General features: G+C 37.0%; 1 protein-coding gene across 1 annotated transcript; it reads right to left on the minus strand.

The window, feature by feature from the left end:
* Window positions 1-12,852: 12,852 nt before the first annotated feature.
* Window positions 12,853-13,965, minus strand: LOC145059027 (heavy metal-associated isoprenylated plant protein 39-like). The gene is made up of 3 exons (XM_079006892.1): window positions 13,813-13,965; window positions 13,324-13,399; window positions 12,853-13,253 (listed from the first exon to the last, which is right to left on the minus strand). Exons 1-3 carry the CDS (start codon window positions 13,825-13,827, stop codon window positions 12,913-12,915), a joined length of 432 nt encoding a protein of 143 aa, XP_078863018.1. The 5' UTR covers window positions 13,828-13,965; the 3' UTR covers window positions 12,853-12,912.
* Between the last annotated feature and the right edge of the window lie 12,382 nt (window positions 13,966-26,347).

Raw genomic sequence — 26,347 nt, forward strand, 5'->3', positions numbered from 1 at the left:
ATCAAGGAAGAAGCCAAATGAGATGACCTGATTGGTAAGTTCACTCAGCGGGAGATTGTTGGAGCCTGAAAGTGAACCTCTAGCAATATCTAACCTTTTGAAGTTCCGAAATCAGTCTCAGTTCTGAAACAGGAGTTGGTACTGAATCAGTTTGCAGTCCGGACTAAAAGCTTGGCTCCGAATCAGAAGACCAAATGAAAGCATTTCAGAATGGATGTTTTGTCCAGAATGTTAACTTGTCCAAATCAGTGTTTTGTCCAGATTGTATTAATTGTATTAGTCACTTAGCTTGATTTAACGTTTCATAGTAATTAGTCTCTTTTATCAAACCTAGATAATAAGAGTGTCAGGAGTAACTCTATTATCCAGTCCTATGTATGTAATTGGTTAGTACGATGTATCATTTTCTCCTATTTATAGGAGCTTTCAATGTGGAATCAAGTGACAGATTATTCAGAAAAAATAGCTTTATTCCAATCTTCTCTACTCTTCAAATCTTTTACTTAAAAACATTCCCATTATTCTTCATTTATTATATTTACATTAATTGTATTTCTCACTCTTCATTTATGTCTTGAATATTTTGTTGAATGAATTTATTCAGACTTGACTGGTCTTGCCAGAATTGAATGGAACATTTCTTAGTAAGCAGACGTTGATCTTAAGCATTAATTCAAGGTTTGAGTTTTCAACCTTGTCCCTATGCATTAGATCGTTTGTTCTCTTAATGAATTGAGAGTGACAGGGTATATTATGCCAGTTTTCAGACCGAAAAAGATAATTTCTGCTCTCAGTCGGGCTGGGTATTTGTCCTGAATAGAGGAGCAATTACTTGGAAAAGTTCCAAACAGGAGACTGTAGCTGATTCAACGTGCGAATCAGAGTACATAGCAACAAGCGAAGCAGCAAAGCAGGCAATATGGATAAAGAACTTCATCAGAGACCTTGGAGTTGTATCCATTGTAATGGAGCCTATGGAGATTTTCTGTGACAATGAGGGTTGGTTTCCCTAATTAAGGAACCAAGGGATCATGGCAGATCCAGGCACATCGACAAAAAATATCACTTCATATGACATCGAGTGGAAGAAGGACTCCTCGAGGTAAACAGGGTATCTTCAGATGAGAACCCAACAGATCCACTCACGATGGGACTAAGTAGGGTTAAGCATTTGAAGCATGTGGGGAGCATTGGGCTGAAAGACGATATTAGTTTTAATGATTAGATAGCCTCTTAGAAACTTGTAATAGATAAAATGTAATTGCCATTTGATGATTAATGAAAAATGTGTTTTTTTTATAAGTAAGGTTACTGTCTTATGTCAATTGTTTACGATTGTTTCATTTTGCATGTTTTGACTTCCAGAATAATAAGATTATTCAAACTATCCACAGTCGATCATATGTTGGAAGTAGGTATTGAGGCAAGATTGTCATGAATTTGGCTTGTAGATTGTCTGAAGTGTTTAGACATAGCAAGAGATTGCTACAACATTCATGAGTGCTCACAAGGTCCGAGTATTGGATTAAACCCATGCTCACATGAATCACTTCATGGAATTTATCACGAGTGATTTTGAGATGATAACATCATATAGTCTTCAAACCAAGATATAATGTCAAAGTTTATTTTTTCCTTTTAATTCTTGGAGGATTAAAAGTGATATCTTGAGCCCCTGGATAATTTTGTTTCAACTTATGTGTCGGGCCCGGTCAGAACTAAATTGATGTGTGCAATTATGTTCTATGTCAAACAAATCGTAAATCGATAAACAAATTGTTGGGAAATAAGTATGACATTGTTCCATGTTCTTTTCCGGCTGATATCTTGTAGAACAGAGGGTTACATGATCACTTATATAAAAGATGTGTCACTGACTTGGTCAGAGTTCGAGAGCGGATTTTGAAAGCTACGATTGCTAATCATTGATTTATTTAATCAGTCACTATATATTTAATTGGTCTCTTTTGATCACTAAATTAATTCCAAATTAATTCTTGATCAATACTAATCCAATTGGGAGACTGTTAGATTTAGTGTCTAAGCCCATAACTATAATTGGGATGTACTTGACCTGATTATAGCATGGTCCTTTTAGTTTGCCTTCACCAGTGCAATTTGATAGGATGGACTTTTGATAATAAGGCTATTATGATTTATTAATATATTATAAGTATAAATATATTAATAGAGAAATAATATTATTATTTATTTAGTATTAATCAAGAATTAATTTAGTGATTAAAAGAGACTAATTAAATATACGGGGACTAATTAAATAAATCAATGATTCTTATAGTGTGGGCCAATGATCCATGGTTATTTGGGATGGGCTAAACAAATGTGATAGTCCATGGATAATCCATGGATCCTAATGTAATATGAAAGGTCATGGTGCATTAGGGTTTGCAAAGATGTACCCTACCATTTATTACACTATAAAAAGGTTCCCTAGAGCCAAAAACGGCGACACCTATCGTTCTTAGAGTTTGATATTGATTTTGTGCTAACTAGCTTATTCTCTCAAGCCTTCTCTTGCATTTGGTGTTTGTGACACATTAGAGGCATCACACTTGAGGTGCTAAAATTTTCAAAGGCCAAGAACTACAAGTACATCAATAGGTATTCATCTAACTATGAATTTTGTATTGTATATCCTCCATTGTATGCTAGTTAGGATGTATGTTTTAGAAAATTGAAAATACATGTATAATTAGAGAAAACATAGATCCAAAGCATCTAGGGTTGCATGTGCACCATAGGAGTGTTATAATGCTCAAAACCCTTTAAGCACTCCCCCGCTAGGATCCCGGACTATCACTAGCTGGCACTCACAGTCAATCAGAGCCCCAAACTACATCAACCAATCTATACCCATGATCACACAAACATCTCCCATCGCGATAAGGATGAGGTCTATCAGATATCCAACATCAAAAAACCCTAATACATAACCCCAGTAGACATTAGCAGTAGAGACGGGACGCTCGTCAGCTATCAAGACTCTCAAGGGCCTGCTCAAAGTCTCTTGCGGAATACTAAACCCGCGAAAAAATGATGATGACACAAAATGATCGACAAGCACCCGAGTCAAACATCACAAGTGTATGCACATAATTCACAGGAAAAGTACCTACATAATTGATAATATAAGCAAAATAAATATAAAGAACACATACTACCCACGACGTCTGTAGTTGCGCGAGCCTCCTCTGCTGTCAACTGAAATGCTCTCTCCCGAGTCCTTGGTGCCTCGGCCTTCCCCTGCCGGGCATCAGCGATACACAGGGTCTCTAAAGTCTAAACCTCCCTAGATGTAAGCTGAATAAAATTTGACTTCAATTGGCCTGTCTGGTTGTAGCTAAAAGAAACCCGAAATCCCTTAGGTAAATCCCAAGCCATATGCCTGTCCTTGCCACATAGGTAGCAAGCCAAATTGGACCGACACGGTTCCTCATGCCCCTTGCCACACTTCCCATAAGTGTGACCCTTCTGGCCTCCAACTTTCTGATCAGTGGGCTTGGCCCGCTTAGTAGCCAGCTGTGACTGTATTGGCGTCTTGTCTCTCCCCTAGGTCTCCTTCTACTCCCTAGCCTGGGATTCCAGCTCGATCTCTCTCCTCTTGACATGGGTCTGTCAGTCAACCAATATCCAATACGTGGTGTTTCTCATGAACTCTTGGGTATCCCTCCTAAGAATACTGAAATACCGAGTCATATGCGCCAGTTCCGTGGATACCTACTCAGGGTAGAACAAAGATCTCTCATGAAACATCCTGGCGACCTTAGTCACCATCTTTGTCTTCTGCTTGAGAGATAGGAACTCCTAGGAAACCTTTCCCACTCAACTGTGGGTATAAATGCATCCCTTGACATTGCAGTAAACCTCTCCCAAGTCATCCCAACATGCTCTGGAAGTATGTAGTCCAACGTCGCAAACTTCTACCAGTCCTTCGCTCCAAAGCGAAGCAGGTTTAATGCGAATTGAAACCTCAAATTCTCCAGACAAGAGTAGGTATAGAAACATCCCTCAACGTCAGAGATCCATCTCATAGAAGCAATTGGATCCTAGGTCCCATCAAACACGGGTCGCTTCGTGTTGGTGAACTCTAATTCCAGTAGTACGAGCCCAATACTACCTTCCACACCAATTTTTATTTGTCTCGAGTCGTATCCTCGAGACCTCAGGAAATCTACCTCCTCACATCAACGATGGAATCACCCTACTGGGTCCTTAGAACCACAACCATACGTCTAGACACTAGCTCTAGACTGCTCCTAGCACTGCTCTGCCTCACGAGAGCTCTATTGCCCTCGCTATTTGCTTTGCGTATGCCAATTGTACATAGTACGAGACTTGATAGACATTCGAATAAATGATCCTACCTCAAATACGTAACGAAACAAGGAACGGGAAGAAAGGCTAAATCATACATTGTAAGGCTATAAAACCCTAACTATATACAACTGTGTAGCATACACTAAGAAAATAATAAAGACAGATTTAATCTCATAAGGGATGAACTCCTAGGCTAAGGCATCATAAATCAGGCAACATTTTAACACTAAACCTGCAAGAATCCTTAGCCTAACCTAGCTAGCATGCAATTCTATCAGCTCATAATATATATATGTCTGCTCTGCATTATTCAAAATGTAAATTAAGGTATTTTGGGAAGCTGCCGCGTGAGCACTGGTCGATTGTACACACTGCTTCTTTGGGTTTTTCCTACTATAAAAGTCTTCATTTCTTATTATGTTCTTAAAAAAATATTCAGATCCGTAGTTACAGTTTGGAATCACCCAGAGGTTCATCCAAATCCCTCAAACCAGGGCGCTAATACCAAGTTGTAACACCTTAAATTTTAAACCAAAATTTTCATTTTTTAAATTACCAAAAATCATTGTTTCACAACCAGGTTATCAAATACATGATCATCCCAAAATAACAAGTATCATAATTACCAGAGTTCATAAACATGTACCAGTAGTAAATTCCCCAGAGCATATGTACAATCAGACCTTCGCCTTCCCGCGGTCTTGTGAAATACCTGACATATATAAATCAACAACTGTAAGCACGAAGCTTATTTAGTTCCCCGAGATATCACGTATAACACAACATAAATAAGCAACTATGGGTTATCCACAACCCTAGGGCCATCAGCAGTCCCGGTGAGGTAATAGCACACACGATGGGTTGTCATCAACCCTGGTTAGCTATCAGCAACCTTAATCACGTATAATTATCATAATATAACGTAACATAGGAGCTAGACCTAGCTGGTCATCATAATACAACAAAGCTACCATACAGGTAAGAGTAAGTGAGGAGACTCACTTGATACTGATGACTTGAAAAACCTATCACCCGAACTGGCAGATCTAGACTCCGCATAGTCAACAAAATAATTAACCTTAATTAATAATTAAGTTTCAAAACTCACTCGTGAGTCAAAATCCCTCAAATAAACCTTCTAAGGGAAAAAGGACCATTTTGCCCTTCCCATGGTCCAAAAACCCTAAAACTTGACCAAGCGTCAAAGTCAACGAAATTCAACGATCAGTATGTATGTTGCGCGTTCCACACTGGGCGTATAACTAGGTCAGCATGCGTCGGGGAAGAATTAGGCTACGCTACGCGTAGCCAGGAGCACGCCCGACATACTCCATTAGTCTCCAAATCCACTAAGTTGTTGTCTTAATACTATAAGACAGCCATCCAAACTACAAATCTGACTAATTTAAAGCCTCTTAATCCAAAAAGTTGTGGGCTTTAAACCATTGCATGGCTAGGAAAGGCTTAAAGCATCACTTCATCCATTCTAATCTTCTTTACTCATGCATGAGCCAAATGGGAAGATCAAACAAGCATTTTTTATAAATTTAGATGTATTAGTATGCATGAAAGGACAACTTAAACCCTCTGGAGAGTCCCAAACTCAAAAAGGTCCAAACTTGGGGACTATTAGCTCCTAAATCTTAAACCAAAGAGATCTAGAAGAACACTAGTCAATGTACACGCTTTATACCTAAAAATGATGCACAAAGGTGAGAAGTTTTTGGATCTCCAAGCTTGCTAGTACCTTCTTCTTCTTCTCTAACCTCCTCTTTGAACTACAAGAGCCAATAACACTCAAAAATTGCAATAACACATACACAAGCCATACACATGAGATTAGGGTTTATACGAGGGTTGGAGGCTAATAAGAGTGGCTAAAATGAAGCCATAATGTTCCTTAAATAGGAACAAACCTTAAGATTAGGTTTTTACATTTGAGTTAGTACACCCATCATACCACATGTACGCCCAACACACTAGCTAGCTCTCCGCAACCATGGAGGTTGCATGAGTACACTAAGCGTACTCATATATACCCCCACATACAACCTCTTTTGCCAACTTTTTCTATTAGGGACCAAACGCGATACTTTTGATAAAGATTCGAAGAATTATAAAATGTACCTTATTTCAGGATGTTACAGTATGTTTTTTTAAATTGTTCATACTAGGAATGATTTTTGAACAACAACACCTTTTTATTTCTATATTCCTAATAACATCATAACATGTGAAAATAGTGGTCCTAGAATGGTTCACTTAGATGAAACCATTAGTCCATGAGTTGATACCATGCCTTACACACAACATGAAACTATTGATGATATTATATGTTAGCGTGCAAACAATTAGCATCACTTATTAGATATTTTTGTTAATGGATATTGGAATGGTAAGTTGTGATGTTTTCATTATAAATTATTGTATTTGTACGATCCATCCATATCATTGTGCTCCATATTAGCATGTTTAATCCATGAGAGAGTTGAGAATTACTTTTAAACCATAATAATCAGTTGTAATTATGGGAGTGGCTATGAAATAAGGTCTAAAGACAAAACGAAATATTTGTGACATCATGGAGATGAATGTAACTTAGTAGAAGAGTCAAATTCACACATATTCATTATTCATGAACATTAAAAGACCTACCTTGGTTCATGGATCAACATCATTAAGTTAAATCTTGATAAGTAGTTTAAGTCTCAATTCCCTTCGACCTGAGGTGTATGTAGGCTGCTAAGTGAAGCAGTGTTATAACTTTATGTATGTCAAATATCGCTCAAGAACATGATACTTGTAAAGGCTACTATCAAACATGACATGAAACTTATGAGAACACATATGTAAGGTACGAGATTCATTCCTCTAAAAATTGGAATTTGTTGTTGTTAAATGTGACTCGAGGATCGGGATAATATTCATTGAGTATTTGGAGCATTTAGAACTAAATGGATCACTTAACGTTCATGGAGAATGTGACAAAGGAACAAATCATTTGAGATGGCTTTCGATCATCTGAAAAAGGAACGGATTAAGTGCCAAAAGAACAGATCATCTAAATGGGGGTTTGGAGCAACTTGGAGTGGCTTGGGGAAACTTGGAGTGACTTGGAGCAACATGATGTTGAGCCAAGTAAAGATGTTAGACCAACATGGAGAAGTTGATCCATCAAAGAGAAGTTATGCCACCTTTGGGAGATGATAAGCCAAATATGAAGGATGTTGTGCCATCCTTATACAAGATGGGTCAACATTGTACATGTTGTGTTATCTTGGTTTCTTGATGAGACATGATATCCCTGATTAGCCACGTATGCTATGAAGTCCTTTATGATGTTCATAAGTTGGTGATGCTCAATGAATACATCATTTTGTGCCACCATGATGGATATTGGCCCACTAGTTTCATGATGCGCCACATGTGCATCATGATGCTCCACTTTGGTAGAAGATGCTCCATTATGTGTGTTGTTGATGCTCATGGATTGTATGACATGGAAGAATGCTCCAGAAGATGCTGCATAGAAAATCATGATTGGCTAACAACATTTATGGGAATATGGTCCAATGGGCTTGGCCCATTAGGGTTTACGTCTAATTCCTCAAGTATAAAAAGAGATTCATACTAAGTCATTTGGTATCTTCAATTATATAGTGATAGGCGAATCTCTATTTAATTGTACTTGTGACCGCTTTTTGAGAGCTCTGAAATAAAGAATACCCCCTCCAGCCCGTAGACGTGGATCAACTTGATCGAACCATGTAAATACCGTGTCTTGTATGCTTTTGGTTTTGCAAATTATTTGCTTACTTCCTAACAAGTGATATTAGAGCTTGGCATGTCGCATTAGATCTATTTTGAGTCTTTATAAGTATCGTCTGAGTTCCTAACGAGTGGAATCAGAGGTATGGTTTGTGTTCCTATGATTGAAGATGTCTACTCACAAGTTTGATTTGGAGAAATTCAATGGTTTAAATGAATTCACTTTATGGAAGGTTAAGATCAAGGCTCTTCTGGTTGAACATGGATATGCTGCGGCACTGGAAGGAAAAGTAGAACTGCCAAAGGACATGGCGGCTAAATGGAAGGTGGTTATTCTTGCAAGAGTGCATAACGCTATTTTGTTGAGGTTGACAGGCGATGTATCGAGAGAAGTCATGGATTAAAAGAGTGCATCTGGGCTTTAGGAGAAATTGTGTGACAAGTATTAAAATAATTCTTCTACGAATAGGCTGTATTAGAAGCAACATTTGTATACTCTTAGGATGTCGAAAAGCACCCAAGTGAAGGATCATCTTGACAACTTCAATATGACCATCTTGGACTTACAAGGTGCGAACATAAATATTGAAGTTGAAAATCAAGAACTTATCCTCTTATATTCACTACTGAATTCTTATGAGAATTTTGTTGATACCATGTTATGTGGTAGGAAAATGATCATTGTGAATGATGTGAAGGATTCTTTGAAGTCCAAACAACTAAAAAGAAATTTTTTAATTGGAGAAGAAGTTTCCAGTTCTAGTTTGTTCGCAGGAAAATGAAGAACATTAGTTAGAGGTGGTGGTAACTAGAGGAAAGTCAAGTTCCGAATCTAAAGCCAACATAAAATGTTATAACATGGAAAAGGGGCACTTTATAAGATATTGTTCATTGCTAAAGAAAGGGAATAATGGTATTGAATCAAACAAAAACAATGTTGTTGTGGTTCGAGGAAATTCTGAGGATGACATGATGGTGAACTTTTGACTGTATGTACAACTATTTCTACTGATGTTTGGGTCTTGGACTCTGGAGCATCCTGTTACATGACATGCAATCATGAATGGTTTCGACTCCTTCAAAGAGTGGAATGACACAGTCAAGATGGGTGATGATTGGGTGAGCAGTATCAAGGGCACTGGCACAATGAAAGCTAGATGCATGATAGTATAGTCAGGAAATTTGATTGATGGTTCGTCCTCGAGCTTCGAAAGAATTTGGTTTCTCTTGGAACTTTGGCGAAGGATATATTGAACTATTCTGGAAAGGGTGATTTGTTAAGAGTCTCCATGGGTGCTCTTGTAATTATGAAGGGAAAGATGAATGCTCATGGAATTTATATCTTGGATGGCTATACGGTAGGGGGAAAGGTGACTATATCCCAATCCTTGAATTAGTATGATGATGAAAGTAAGTTATGGCATGATAAGTTGGGAAAATGTGAGCAAGAAGGAGTTGTTTGGTGGAGATGCAACTGGAAATGCTAAACTTGATGAAGCTTGTGTTCAAGAGATACAAAGCAGGGTGAAGTTTACTTCGGTTCAACACTGAAGTAACGAGATTTTTGAGTGTGTTCACTCGGATCAATAGGTTCCCTCTCCTATGAAGACTCATGGTGGATGTCAATACTTTGTGACTTTTATCTATGTTTACTCAAGGAATACCTGCATATATTTTATGAAGAAAAAGGATGAAGAGAAGTCTTTGGGTGGTTCAAGGAGTGGAAGATAATGGTTGAGAAATAGGTCAAGAACCATGTCAGGTCACTCATAACATAATAGGTTGGATTTATTCAAGGCTTCATTTGACAAGTTTTGCAAAACAGAAGGTAAAATGAGGCATCACATTATACGACTAACACCACAACAAAGCAGAGTGGCATAACAGATGAACCAAAAAATGGTGAAGCATGCTCAATGCATGTGATTTTATGCTAATTTATCGGAGAAATTATGGGCGGAAGCAGTCATCACTACTTGCTATCAGGTGAGTAGATCTCCATCAATTGCAACTGATTATAAGACTCCTCAAGAGGTGTGGCATGAAAAAACCCTCCCAGAATTTAGGTTTACAAATGTTTGGATGCACTTATTATGCTCGTGTGAATGATGGTAAATTGGAGTCGATAGCAATGAAGTGCATATTTCTAGGATATGCATTTGGAGGGAAAGGTCATCGTCTATGATATACAGAAGAAGGAAAGTCTCCAAATTTCATTATTAACAGAGATGTGACCTTTGAATCTACAATGTATAACAAGAGAAGAAGTGGTACATGTTTTGTGGGGAATGATCAAGGTGCTAGCCAAAAGGTGGAGTTTGAAACAAAAACCTTACACGTTTTTGTGATAAATATGGAACAAAAAGGTAACATGGAAAAACATAGACGTGAGGAATCCATTGATCAACCTAGGAAAGAAGTGTCTACTGATGTTGATGCCAGGAAAGACAACTTGAAGAAACTTTTGGAGAATGAGCTTGTGATGAACGGTTTAGGAGCTGAAAAGAATATAACAAGGGCAGAGATATGGATATATAGAAGAACAAGATGTTTATACATTTCTCATTGTATTGAGAAAGTCTTACGGGCGCTCTATCGTGATCAGTCCAAACATGTTGGTGTTTCCTTGGTGTTTTGAGGAATTCGGGGAAAATTTCATCAGGAAGTAGTCAAGTGGACCTTATGACACTTGAATGAAATGCTTGATGTTTGTATGGTGTATGGTAAAAATACACGACATACGAACTTGGTTGGATTGATAGATTTGGACCATGAAAGTGATTTGGAGAAAAGTAGTTCATTAGCTGTTTATCTCATTCAGAGTCTTCTTTTTAAGACGAAGAAACCTATCATGTTATATCACAGGTTATGCATTCAAAAGTCTGGTGACAAGGTCGTTGCCCAAAGAGAAGTTCAAGCTTTACTTGGACTTGGTTGATGTTCGTAGGAGGTAATCCCCTTAGGGGATTGATGGAAGAAATGGAGAGAATTTTCTTGTTTGAGGTGGAGTTCGAAGGATGCTCAAGTCAAGGTGGAGATTGTTAAATGTGACTCGAGCATTTAGAACATTCTCATGGAGTATTTGGAGCACTTAGAACTAAATGGAGCACTTAAGGTTCATGGAGCATGTGATAAAGGAACAGATCATCTGAGATGGCTTTGGATCATCTAACAAAGGAACATATTAAGTGCCAAAGGAATGGATCATCTAAAAGGGGTTTTGGAGCAGCTTGGAGAAACATGGAGCAACATGGTCCAACATGTTGTGCCATGAAGATGCTGACCCGTGCATACGTTGAGCCAAGTGAAGATGTTGGACTAACATGGAGAATTTGATCCATCAAAAAGAAGTTGTGCCACCTTTGTGACATATTGAGCCTAGCATGAAGGATGTTGCGCCATCCTTTCAAAAGATGGGCCAACATCGTAAATGTTTTCCCATTTTGGTTTCTTGATGAGCCATGATATACCTAATAAGCCACGTATGTTATGATGTCCTATATGATGCTCAAAAGTTGGTGATGCTCAAGGAATACACCATGTTGTGCCACCATGATGGATGTTGGGCCACTAGTGTTTAGGATGCACTACTTGTGCATCATGATGCTCCACTATGGTACAAGGTGCTCCATCATGTATGTGGATGATGCTCATGGGTTGTATGACATTGAAGAATGTTCTAAAAGATGATGCATGGCAAATTATGATTGGCTGACATCATTCGTGGGACTATAGGCTAATGGACTTGGCCCATTAGGGTTTTAGGTTTGATCCCTCAAGTATAAATAGGGATGCATGCTAAGTCATTTGGTATCTTGAATTCTAGAGTGATAGACAAATCTTTGTGTAATTGTACTTATAACCTCTATCTGAGAGCTCTGAAATAAAGAATACTTTCCTCCTGCTCGTAGACGTAGGTTACCTTGACCAAACCATGCAAATAGTGTGTCTTGTGTGCTTTTGGTTTTGCAAATTATCTGCTTCACTTCCTAACAAGTGGTATTAGAGCTTGGCATGTTGCATCAGATATGTTATGAGTGTTGACAAGTATCGTCAGTTATCGTTTGGGTCCCTAAGAATCTAAGTGTGTGACCAAATAATTATGATTGATATTATCAAGAAACTAGTTATTGGAGTTATATGACACTGAACTTATATGTGACTCATGTTTAATGATGTAATAATGAAGGGATATAAGTCGAGGATTTTTTATCATTAAGAAATTAATGAATGTTTTGAAGGGACAAAAAGTCACGTATCTTTCATAGACAATGACGTGTCGCTATACGCTTACTATTAGCAATATAGTTGACCTCTGTGTCACTTGCACACGTATACGTCTGTTGGAATCAATCTACAAAGAACAAATAATTAACTAAAGCGTTGTTCGTATTCTAACCCTACTATATTTTTAGTTTCAACATTGTCAATTTATACTCAAAAAGCCTTAACATTGTTGCCACATAGCCTAAAATTCCAAAAATGAACTTGCTTGATAGTATATTTTTGATCCTTTGTTGATTGTTAAATGTACTCAAACAAGAAGGATTAAGGATCGCTTGCTTTCATTGATGTCCTCACCTTGACGTTATAGTGAGACTTCGAGCATTGTTTTCGAGCACAATGACAAAATTAATAAGGACAGCAATGGACTCTTTATATGTGGGGACTATTTGTTTTCTACTCGTAAGTCGCTAGGTGTATTTCGCGATTGGCATGGTCATTTTGTGATTTTGTGATATGACATGAAAAATAACTTATAGTGATATACATGTATATCCATGTTTCTTTTACAATTTCGAAAACTCAGCAAATAACACAACTATTGGGATACTCTTCTACACTCTGGACACAGTAGTGCTGTGTCATGCAAGGATTATAGGCCCTATAAGCTTCCACCCATTTTTTAATAGCCTCCTCCTCCTCCTTCTTCTTCTTATCTTTATCGTCGTCTTTCTTATCCCCGTCTTTCTTATCGACGTCTTTCTTATCGCCGCCCTCTTTCTTCTTTTCTTCTTTGGCTGGTCCAACGGTCACTATCTCTGTGTGCCAATGTTTTTTAAGTTTTCCGACGATACAAACCGGATCAACATCACCGATCACCGTCAATTTCTTGTCTTTCATGTCCATAGCTAAGGACTCGATCCCTGTAAAAGTCTTGTTAGTTTAGTCAAACTTCTTGTACTGTAATGAAAACAAAACAAACCGAGTATTAACCTGAAAGACTTGAAACTGCCTTCAAAGCCTTCCTTTTCTGTTTATCATCGTGTACACCCACCTTCACAACTACTTTCTGAAATTCAATACAAGAAGATGATGTTGATTATCAGAATTTCCAACAGATGAATGTTAAGGTCAAGAATGATAAGAAACGAGGCTAGAATGCATACAAAAATAGAGTGTGATGATGAGTTTTGGGAAAAAAAAGTAAACGTTTTTCTGTGAAATCATCGACAGTAGGTAAAACCCATCAAGAAATCGAAGTTAGATTGAATTTAAAGAAAAAAAAAAAAAGACAAATTATTGGCTCTTTGTGTGTGATTTTCAATATTTTATGAAAACAGAGGAGATGAAACAGGGAACATGCAAAAAGATCATCAAGAAACAGAGTTGGAAACTCAATTCAAGTCCAAATTACGATCGATCGAGGTGTTTTTATTGAATATTTTCTGTCGTTGAAATCAAAAGAAACAGAAGAAAATTTACCTTGGCTTCACCCATATTGATTGAAGTATAAGGAGTTGAATTGAAACGAAGGAGAGTTCAACTTGTGGAATGGCTGAGTAAACTCCGTGTGTTTATTTTATAAGACGGAAGGGGGGGGAAAGCGAGTGGGAGGAACAGTGATTCGAGTCTTTGACAATTACTCGTTGAACAAATGACATTAGAAAAATATCATAAAGCCAAAACAACATTCAAATTTTGCAAGACGGGTTAGAAAATAAAAGGAATTCTTAAAGACTTTGGACTTAAAAGCTTGTAAACGCAATTAGACCAAGTCCTTTCATACTGTATTTTCTAGAATCATTAAGAATGATTTAGGCCTCTTAGCAAAAGTTAAGAATTTAGTATTCCAATCATTTTAATCTCTTAATGATTCAAATAAGGTATCAACTGCGTTGATTAGGTTTTGATTACAAGAGATAAAATTGATCAATTTTTGATTCGGTTTGGTTTTATGATTTAATCTTTAAAGCAGAAAAAGTATTGTAAATAAAAGGATTCTAAAATAAAATATCTAGAAAAATATCATCACAAAGAAACTATGGATTATTTTTTATCATTTCTAATATAGGATAATAATTTTAGTACAAGATTAATATATATCAACTCAAGTTTAAACGAATATGTTTAGCAACCAAACCAAACCAAACCAAGTTGTTTAGTCTCATTTAGATATGTATGTTTGATGGTTTGCTGACGACCATAAAATCGCATCAGGAGTTTGCAAGTCAATGCGTCTACCAAATACAGACTTAAAAAAATGGTCAATTCAAGGAAACAGAAAAGGACAAAAGGCCATTTTCCTATATGTCACTGGCTTCGTCATCATCCATGGATGGAGAGGGCGTCTTCTAAAGGCAATTAATCTCTTCCTGTAATTAAAGTTTGAGTAATTGCTTTACACATTGTATACTTGATCAATATTCAAATGCTACAATTTGTTGGAAAGTATGATTTGTTTGATTGTTTCCTTGTTGTAATCCTCTTCTACCTGTATGATTACCCCTCCAAGGGATGAACACAAGTTCGTAGTTCTCGAACGAACAACCGATAAGATTCCGGTGTCGGTATTCTTCCTCCAAAGATTATAGCACCAAATATTTATTTGGGTGCTCTAATATGATCAGATTTATAAGTAAGCATCTCTTGTAAAATATAAGCAACCCCAAACCCCCATAAAACCCAAACCTCCATTTCTCCTACCCGTTGTCCCCCTTTCTTGGCCTGTCCTTTAAGGGGTTGTTGTGTAAGATGTGAATAACGCCAAAAATATGTTAAAATGTATAAATAAATAAAATTCTTCAAGATTCACATTGGTTTGCATTATATTTTTATTTTTGAGTTAGTATTGCTTATAAAAGTGCTTAAAGTGAAGTATCTCTTGTAGCAGCGGCATTTTGTACGTTGTGCTTGGAAGCTGTAGAATAAAGAGCTTTTAAGGGGAAGGAGTTATGTTGCACAATCTTGCAAACATGTCGTTTCTTTTATTGTTGAAGCCGAGAGAAACATGGGTTACGATGACTCATATCTTACCCGACCCAATCTACCCTAATAAATGAAAATGTTATTGCCACTTGTCATTCTCTCATTTATTTGGCCACATGTCATTTTGTCATAATTTTGAAATATATTTATTTTCCACTTGTCAATTACTTCATTATTCATTTCCATTATATCATTAATTTAGTTTCCATAAATTAAACCTATTATAATAACTATTAATTTCAAATTTGAAATTTCAATTTCAATTTCAAATAAATTTACACTTTAAACATTTGTATTTAACATTTTATTATAATAAATTGTTTAATACACGGTTCTAACAATTAAACACATAATTTTAATTAATTTATTTTTTGCATGTTTTTTTTTTTTCATAATTTTCACTTATTTCATATTTCAAATTCAAATAAACTCTTCATTTAATCGCTCCTGTTTAACATTATGTTTTAATTAACCCGTATAATATACGGGTTTCACAACTAGTAGTAAATAACTATGGAGTGAGTCTGATTGTCTCATATGTGCGAGTGAGATTTGTGTGTATGTTTCATTGAGTTCTCTATGGTCTTATTCTCCCATCTTCTACATTATGATATCTACGGTTTTACTGTGACATTGTGTATATGGTTTCTTTAGTTATATATTGTAGATCTAGGAATACATTAGTGAGTGAATGAGGGTTTATGTAGTGAGATGTTTCTTTTGTAAACAATTTCATATATTGATTTCTTATGTGTTTTACACAGTATCAGAGCACAAGCTTTCTTGAGTCGCTTTTAAATCATTTATGAATTTTTTGAGGTTTTCAGGTGTTGATTTGTGTATTTTTTGTTCTTTTTTACAGTTTTTTGTTCATAGGAAAATTAAGGTTCTCTATCATCAGAAACTTAGGGTTTTCTCGGATTTTTTCTTATGGATCTTGTTAATTGTTGGTCGGTCATCTTGATCGACCGTGTTCTTTTCTTTTACATTGTTTGTTCTTGTAACATCCGGACTCCCAGGTATATTATTGTGTGTTTCATTTTTTTGAGATTTATTGAGTGACTCGACAAGTTGTGAGTCCACCTCTTCAAGTAGAGTCAAGTTGACCGCGTGGGATTAATGAATGGACTCGACCAGTCAGAGAGTCGACTCGTCGAGTTGGTGTTGTGTTGTGTGTTTCAGGTTTTTCTTAGGATCGCGGGAAGGCACTGACTTGATTGTACACACCAGTGAAAGAGTTATGTTTTGAGGATCCTTGATTTTAATCAAGCATTTATGGAGTTGCGAGTTGTAAATTAAAAAATGAGATTTTTGTGAAGTGTGTTATGAGAATTATGTGATTTTAAACGAAAAATTTGTTTGAAAATTTTCGGTGTTACAATTCTTCTTTATTTTCTGTATAGATTTAGCATATTCATGTTTATATGTATGGATTTGGTTATCGCTTTTCTTGATCGTGTTCTTTTGTGGTTTCTTGATGTATGTTAGTGATGGGATGTCAAATCCACCAAGAAAATTACACACTTTTTCTTGCAAATAAAACGTAATATAGTAGTAAAAAGGGGATCGAACCATGGTGAAACGGTTGTATTCGATCACCACTGCAATCCAATTGTACAGGTGAAAAAAAAAAACTAACTAACTACAATTAAACTAAAAGGGGGGTTTTATGAATTGTTTGAAAAATAGATGACTTGAAGAATTAAAATGCTTGCAATTAAGCAAGATGGTGAGATGCTCAAATATTAGAGAGAATTGGTCAACTAAGACAATTCAACAAAATGAACATTTGTGTGTTTATCATTAGGATTCAATATGTAAATTTATCATTCACACCAAATTGGTTATAACAATCATGAAGCATGATATGCCAAAATTCCTAAAAGGTAGTATGGAGGTTAAGGAAGCCCACAACACACCTTCTTAATCATAATCAGGAACCCAATTGAAGCAATTGATTAGCCTTAAGAATGAAGGAATTTCTGATTCCAAGAGGATGTTAATGTTTACATCCATAAAGGAGTCATGATACATAAGCTAGAGATAATTTCTACCATCTTAAAGCCATTGTTCTAAGAAAATTCAATGATTTATTGATAAATCAAAGAAATAAACCAATAATTGCTCAATCAAGTACCACGCTCAAGATAAAAGTACTAAAAAAACATAAGAATTATGATCTAAGAATCAATAATATTATATAAATGACAATTAAACATGAATCCTTCAAAGACCACAAATATCCAAGGGTTTTAGCCCAAGTCAACCAAAATAAGGAAGTTATCCAATCATGGCAACAAGACAATAATCATAAAGTGTTTTAACATCCAGAAATTAGGACTTACTAGAAGAATGAGAAGATGAAAGCTGTAGCTCTCCAAAATCACCTCCAAGATGCTACAATGGTGGAAAATTCGAAGTGTATGCTGCTAGACCTAATTCCTAAGGTAAATGATGAGCCAAATGACAGAAATACCCCGAGTTGGGCAGTTTCGTAGGTACCTGCTCATGGTTGCACGGGTGGATACCATACCCTCGTAAATAATGTTGAATTTTTATTGGCTCCTCCTTCCACTACTCCACCCCACTATCTTAGATTCCATTGGTCCCCTCCACACTTCACATGATTCAAAATGAACCGATCATCTTCAAACTTCAAAATGGATAGTCCAAGACCATCTTGAAGTATCTATGATCCATCTTTAAAGGTCAATCTCATCCAAGTCTTCAATGAACCAAGCCCAATTCTTCCAAAATGGATCCACAAAGCCCAAAAGCTCATCCTAAGCTGTAACACCCGTTTCTCAGGTACTTTTCATTTATGGCTAAAAGTATAAAATCCTTGAAAATATGGTCCTACGCGGTGTGTAGGTGGCTTTTTACACCGAATGTAGAAAGGATAGTGGATGCAGACATCTAATTCCCTACGTGGGGTGTACCCTTATGTAGCGTGTAACCTTTTGTGCTTTTTGGTGTATTTTGAAGGAGGAGGAGTCTATCATAGTGGTTAGGTGTGGCTAAATCTTGAAGATCCAGAGCTTTCATCTCATTTCCAACTTCAGAAGATCGAAAGCTTGAACCTTTATGATTCCTTTGGTTAGATCTACGATATCTTATGGATTTGCATGCTTTGGTCCCATGAGTTTGGCTTTGTGAGTAATTGCTACTCCAAAGCTTAAGTTTTTCATTTCTTGTTGCTTCTGAGGTTAATATGTCATAAAAATGGGATATTGGTTGCTATCTTTCACTCATGCAAGGGTTTGAGGTCATTAGAGGATGTTATGGAACCAGGGTTTGGTCTTGAGCTCCATTAAGCCATGCAAAGTCATAAAGTTAGGAACTTTATCACTTTAAACATTCATTAGGGCCAGAATTGAGATTTATACGGGTTGTCTTTATAGATTAAGAGCTAAAATGCAAAAAGGACTTATTGGCGTCTACGCGGTGTGTAAAATAGGCTACGCCTAACGTAGCCTTGAGTCTTTAAAATTAAGCGCTCTACGCAGGGCATAGAGGCATGAGGTACGCAGAGCATAGCACCAGAAGGCATGTTTGGTCACTTTGGGACATTAGGTCATGTTTGGAAGGGTCTAGCATTGAAAAGGTAAAATGATGTTTTACCGTAGAGAGAGAAAGTATGTAAAGGACTCTTGATTATGGATTGTCGCCTTAATTGCTAAGTAGGGTTGTATTGGATATGCATAGTGTGAGGAGGTTCTCGTACCAGTAGCTTAGGTGTGAGACTTATCTATTATCGATTGAGGTGAGTCTCTTCATTATACTGTAGGACACTAGGTGTTATTGGATTGCTATTTTCTTTATTACTCTTACATATTATGTATTTTGAGCGGGGTCTATTATGTATTTCGGGCGGGGCCTGTTAGCCAGGCGGGGCCCGATGAATGCAGGGCGAGGACCGATGTATATATGGTATGCGGTATTTTGGCCAAATTACTAAGATTTGTGCTTACAATTTATGGTTATGTTTCTGGTACTTCCAGTTCCAAAGGGACGAGCTCGACGTGCTTGCATCACATCCACCGGTGTTTTGCATTTTATGAGTTGTTTTGTACTCTGATAACTATTTGATACATTTCTCTACTTTGATTAACTTTTGGAATGAATGAATGGCTGTTTTGGTTGACTTAAAAAAAATTACTTAGTATTTTTGGGATGTTACAAGTTGGTATCAGAGCCTTGGTTTGATAGATTCGGGCACACTCCTGAGTGTATCTGAACTTAAAATTTTCAGAAGAAAATGAGTTTCTAAAAGGGTTTTTATAGAAGAAAAAAGGATACGATGCAAGCAATCAGTCGAGCACAAGTAATTATTTCCCAAAAATACCCATAGATCTTTATTTGTTTCAGTATGTGTATATGTGTATAACATGCTAGATTAGGGCTAAAGATTTGCTCAAACTTACATGGTAGAATGTTAAGAGAGATGCCTTTGTATTCCTGTTGTATGAGCCTTTAGAATTTCATGCTAATATGGGTTGCAGGGTTGGAAGAACAGGATTGTCAGATTAGGCTATGTAATAGTTTAGATAACTCGTTGCTTATGTTGCTTGCTTTGTTCTTTTAGAGACCTCCATTAACATTAGTTAACTATTAAGCGAATATGCTACGTTACATGTTACATGGATTAGATAATTTTAAAAGGTTAGGTATAACTCTATTCCGCAGCTCTTGTTTGAGTCCAACCATTGTAGTGTGAGACCTTCTAGTCGAAAATTTATTTAGTGCCTGTTGCATGTAATTATATTCTTAAGGTAGTTAGCAGGTATTAGTGAGAGTTTCTTCTGCAGCTAATGGTAGTGAGACGTGAGAAGGGAATCTTAAGAGAGCCTAGGAAGTATGTTAGCAGAATTGTTAGGTGTTTGGCAGTAAGGGAGTAACTTAGGGGAATCAAAAAAACTGGTCCCAAATCCCAAACTGTGATTTAAAATATACACAACATCCCCTCACTTGAAAATAGTTTACAAATATGGTCCTAACCTCAAAAACTTGGATTAAAAATTAATTTGTTTCATCCCCTCCCTTAGAAATGTTAACAAAATTGGTCCTAATTCCCAAAATTGCTGTATTTTTCACTAAGATTAGTCCATTATTTAATATATTTTTATAATCCAGTCTCGGTTTTGGATCGTTTCTAGTTCGAATTCTCGTGGTGTTTCCCGACTCAATTCCTATACTTAGTTAATTCGAAATCACGCTACAAAAGGTGAGTGCTTACGACCCCTTTTAACGCTTCTATTATTTTGGGGGGAGAATACATATGAAAAGCGTATATCGATTATGAAAAATGCATGTTGAACTCATATTTAGTTTAAATCGATATTTTGTCAAAATAATATATCATGACTAGTTTTTTATCATGTCATAGTGGTTTAAGAAATGTTATAATAAGAAAATATAACTTATATGATGCATATCATAAATTATAAATCATAAGAATGTTATGATTATACAAAATAATGTGTATCAAAAAACATTTGTTACAAAATTTTATCAACTTTGCATTATTTTACTTATATCATGCATAGATTTGTACATATGTTAAATAGATATGTATAATTTATAACACTTATATCTTGGAATTTATTCACGCAGTTGAGAAACTTACTACCTATTTAAGCGAGTAATTTACACTTTTACAGATATATCGATCTTAATTGGCTTTTATACTGAAACTTTATTGTATACCTCAGTAAATGGCCTTTATAGTGAGGAACTATTCATTACCTAAGTTTAACCATTAGTATACCAACTCGGCTATAACCGTTAATCCTAGGAACGAGATACGTATGTATAGATCTATATAGGTTGACACCCCTACATGTGGTTGCTATCTATATCTGTTGGAATAGTGTCTAAGCCCGTAACTATATTTGGGTACTTGACTCGGTTATGCATGGTCCTTTTGGGTTGCCTTCTCCAAAGCAACTTGACAAGGTAATTTAAGGAGAAAGAGAGAGTATTATGATTTATTAATATATTATAAGAATAATATATTAAAGGAGAAACCATATTTATTTAATTAGTATTGGTTATAAATTAATTAGGAATTAATTTGGTGATCAAAAGAGATTAATTGAATAAAGGGGTATAAACTGTTAAATGTATGATAGTTGAGGTTTGGGTTAAGGAAACCTAATGGGCTTAAGGGGGAACGAAATTATGATGGATATCCATCATATTTTCTTCCAAGGACTTATTCCAGAAGGTTCCTTGGGTGCTTGGTGGCTAAGCTGTCCATTAGGGTTTAGACTGAAACCCTAGTAACCTATAAGTATAAATATGACCCCTAGGGGATTGAATTCGGCTACCACTTGATTCTAAGAGAACCCTAGGCTGATTTCTAGCCTCTCTCTCCCTCTCTCATATTGCCTTCTTGCTTGTGGGGTTTGTGAACCATTAGAGGAGTTGCATTTGTGACTCTAAGCTCAAGAGAAGAAGAAAAGAAGATCTAAGTCATCAAGTTGAAGAGGTAAACATCTAGATCTGATTCTACATGTTGTTTTTGTTATTTGTATGCTAGATTAGGGTTTGTAAGTCTTGGAATCAAAGCATGTTCAATAGAGAAACCTAGATCCAAGCATTAGGGTTTGTATGAGCACATAGGAATGTTTCTGATGCATAAAACCCATCAGTGGTATCAGAGATTTGATTGGTTTCAGTTGTATATGATGCTTAACTATTTTATTTGCTGAAAATCGAGTTTTTGGCCTCTGCCTGACTCAACTCGGCGAGTCAGTATCTGGACTCGGCGAGTTGGCCCCTACTCGGCGAGTCCAGGTCTGACTCGGCGAGTCAATTCGTCAGGCAGAGGGTATTTCGGGTTTTAGCTGCTGTTTTGACTTGGATTTGATGCTTAAATTGTTTTATGAAGTTAAAATTCGAATTTTATCTTAATTAAGTGATTATCCTTGCCAAAACAATAAATAATTTCAAATCTTTTAAATATTAGTTGTTTATATGATAAATATGGATTATTTAAAGTTATTTGGTAATTATCTAATGACTAAAATAAGATTAGGTCAAATATAGATAATTATGAAATTAATTGGTTAATTCGAATTATTTGTTATTTGATCCCTTGTATTTTGAAAAGTTCAAAAACTTGCCCTCAAGTTTTGAAATTTGAATTTATGATTAAAAGTTTAATTTTGAGTAATTTAAATTTCAAACCCTTAAAATTTTACAAGTTTAAAATTCAACCCTATACTATTATATATTATTACAAGTTTAATTAATATATATATATATATATATATATGTATAACTTAAAATGCTAGTCTTACCGTTAGTAGGCCTCATTCACGAAGCCGGTCTATAAGGTGGGTATAAGGTTGCTGCGTATAAAATGGCGCTTAATGGGTGTAAAGTCACACCTACCGCTTGCTTGACTGGTGGAAGGTCGTTAGCCGAACGGGTAGGAAAGGGAAACCCTCTCCTCATTAAAAGTATCATGTTAAATATAAAGTAACTACATGTTTTATAAATTCCCATTCCTAGTTACTTTAGGGTAAAATGTGAAAATGATGCTAATCCATGGAACTACACTTCGTACCCTTGTCAAACGTTGATGGAGCGCGTGTGGTTAACCGGCATATCAATTTGGGGATGACATTGGTAGCGAAGGGTGACTCGATGCTTGTCATAGATCAATGGAGCGTGTGTTGTTTACCGGCACATTGATTAGGTGATAGAGACATTGAGTGCACCACGTTGATTCGCATGGTTATTCACAAATTTGTTTTCAATCCTCAGTATCCCAGTCGCAAATTTGAAATGCATATCGAGATTTAAACATGCCATTGAAAAGTTCAATGAATCTCAAAGATCTAGGAGTTTTCAATACATTTAAAACCTAAATTGCCTTTTTCGTTTTTCATGGTGAGAATTAGTGAATCGTCATTCACTTACCTTCAAATTATTTACTTTTAGAGTATGGCATCCCTTTCTAAGTTGTAAATAATGTTATTGGATCCTAACCCTAATTTCTCATTTGGGTGTTTAATTAGGGATTCATTTCTAATCAAACTTTGTTCCTTTCTTTTTCAGATGTCTGCAAACAACAACAACAACAACGCTTCTGGGTCATTCTCGTTGATAAACTTGTGTCAGAAAGTGACATTTGATGGTTCAAATTTCAACGAGTGGATGAGGTATATTTGCATGATCACACGCTACAAGGACAAATAATATGTCCTCGATGAAAAGCTTGAGAAGATCATCCCAGATGTTGCTACTCTTGAGGAATTGGCCGCCTTTGAGGCCCATGAGTGTGATGCCACGAAAGTTCACTGCATCATTCTTGCCACCATGAACCTCGAACTCCAAAAATCCTATGAGGACATGTATCTGTATGAAATGCATCAGGATTTGCTGGACAAGTATCACCAGAGCGCAAGGCAAGAGCGCTATGAGATCATTACTAACATGATCACTGCTAAGATGGGGAGTGAAGAATCCCTAACCTCTCATTTGCAGAAAATGCAGAGGTATGTTGATCGTCTTCTCAAACTTAATGTTAAGTTTGATGAGGATTTGGCTACCGACATAATCCTCCACTCCTTGCCCTCCTGCTACAATCAGTTTAGGATGACCTACCATATGAACAAAGAGGAGGTCTCCTTGAGCAAGCTCCAAGGACTCTTGAGGACTGCTGAGAGCAACCTCAAAGACAAATCTGTAGCACCGTCCCCTGCTATGGCCGCTCCTGTGATGGCGATAGGTCAAGGAAAGGGCAAAAAGAGGAAGGCTCCATGTAAGAGCCACCGTAAGGGGAAACCCTGTGATGGTTCGTCCTCAAGTGGGAGCAAAGTTGGCCTTGCTAAGCCCTCTTCCGATCCTAAAGAAGCAGAGTGCTTCTATTGCCACCAAAAGGGCCACTGGAAGCGAAGCTGCCCACAATATCTGCAGGACATAAGAGATGGGAAGATTAAGCCCACCTTTGTAGGTATGTATTCTATTAAATATAATAACTCATCATTTGCTACATCATGGATTCTTGATACAGGGTGTGGTTACCACATTTGTTCTGATATGTAGGGCCTAAAAAGAAGTAGGGAGATGGAACATAGGAAGATGAACCTGATTATGGGAAACAGAAGATCGTCGCCTGTGACCAAAGTCAGTGTTTATTCTTTAGTGTTAAGCAATGGGTTAGGGATAGATTTAGAAAATTGTTGTTATTCGCCAGATATGGGAAGAAACATTATTTCATTTCACGGGTTGTTTAGACAAGGTTTCAGATATTCTTTCGATAATAGTAATGGTTCTATTAACATTTATTTGAATTGTGTCTTTTATTTAATGCATTAACTTGTAATGGGATTTATGAATCTGTGATGAATGTTGATAATTTAGGAAATAATGCTTTGAATATTGATTCATATACTAGTCTAGACAAAGCATGCTTGTGGCATTGTCGCCTTGGCCATGTCAACAAGAAACACATAGCCCAACTCCAAAAGGATCGAGTGTTGGAGTTATTCGACCTTAGGGACGATGATACGTGTGAATCTTGTTTACTTGGGAAGATGACCAAGTCACCCTTCACTGGCACTTGTGTAAGGGGTGAGGGTTTATTGGATCTCATACACACCGATGTATGTGGGCCCTTTAGATCCACCACAAGGGATGATTGCCGCTTCTACGTGACTTTTACAGATGATTATAGCAGATATGGATATATCTACTTAATCAAGCAAAAGTCGGAAACCTTTGAAAAGTTCAAAGAGTTTAAGAATGAAGTGGAGAATCAGCTGGGCAGGAAAATCAAGATGCTTCGGTCAGACCGAGGAGGAGAGTACCTAAGTCTTGAGTTTCATGACTATCTAAAAGAATGCAGAATCATTTCGCAATTGACGCCTCCGAGGACGCCACAATTGAATGGTGTAGCTGAGAGAAGTAATCGGACCTTGTTGGACATGGTTCGTTCTATGATGAGTCGGACTTCGTTACCAATAGCTTTCTGGGGGTATGCCTTAGAGACTGCCGCCCATATACTTAACTTAGTTCCCACCAAGAAGGTTTCCAAGACTCCTCACGAGATGTGGACAGGGAAGGCTCCCTCGTTGGCACACATCAAGGTTTGGGGTTGTGAGGCTTTCGTAAGATGAGAGACTCACGACAAGCTAGAACCTCGTAGTGAGAAGTGTTATTTCATCGGCTATCCGCAGAAGTCTTTTGGCTACCTTTTCTATAGACCGCGTGACAATGTTGTCTTCGTTGCTAGAAGAGGAGTTTTCCGAGAAAGGGAATTGATAAGCCAAGAAGACAGTAGGAGGCAAATCGAACTTGAAGAGATTCAAGATCAAAACGATGAAGGAACCTCTAACACTGGCACTCAACTTGAGGAGGAAACTCCTGTTGAACCTGTTGACGAGTCCTTACCTCTTCGACGTTCCACTAGGGCTAGTGTTCCACCCCAGTTTTATGGTTTTCATATTACTACTGAAAGGGATACATTTATTAGTGATAGTACACTAGTAAATTTGGATGAACCTATCAGCTATAAGGAAGCCATGGCAGGCCCAGAGTCTGCGAAATGGAAAGAGGCGATGGACAGCGAGATTCAGTCCATGTACGACAACCAAGTTTGGAATTTGGTTGATAATGTACAGGGTCGTAAGACAGTCGGGTGCAAGTGGATGTTCAAGAAGAAGACGGACATGGATGGGAAAGTGCATACTTATAAAGCGCGATTGGTTGCGAAGGGCTTTACTCAAACTCCCGGAGTTGAGTATGATGAGACCTACTCACCAGTTGCGAAGATAAAGTCTATTAGGCTGATGCTCGCAATAGCTGTATTTCATGATTATGAAATATGGTAGATGGACGTGAAAACTGCTTTCCTTAATGGAAAGTTGGCTGAGGATGTCTACATGAATCAGCCAGAGGGTTTTGTCGATGCGAAGCATCCAAATAGAGTATGCAAGCTTGAGAAATCCATTTATGGATTGAAACAAGCGTCTCGCAGATGAAATCTTTGTTTTGACGAGAAGGTTAAAGAGTTTGGCTT

The sequence above is a fragment of the Lactuca serriola genome, chromosome 6, assembly GCF_051521515.1.
Source record: "Lactuca serriola cultivar US96UC23 chromosome 6, Lser_US96UC23_V15, whole genome shotgun sequence".
Classification (NCBI taxonomy): Eukaryota; Viridiplantae; Streptophyta; class Magnoliopsida; order Asterales; family Asteraceae; genus Lactuca; species Lactuca serriola.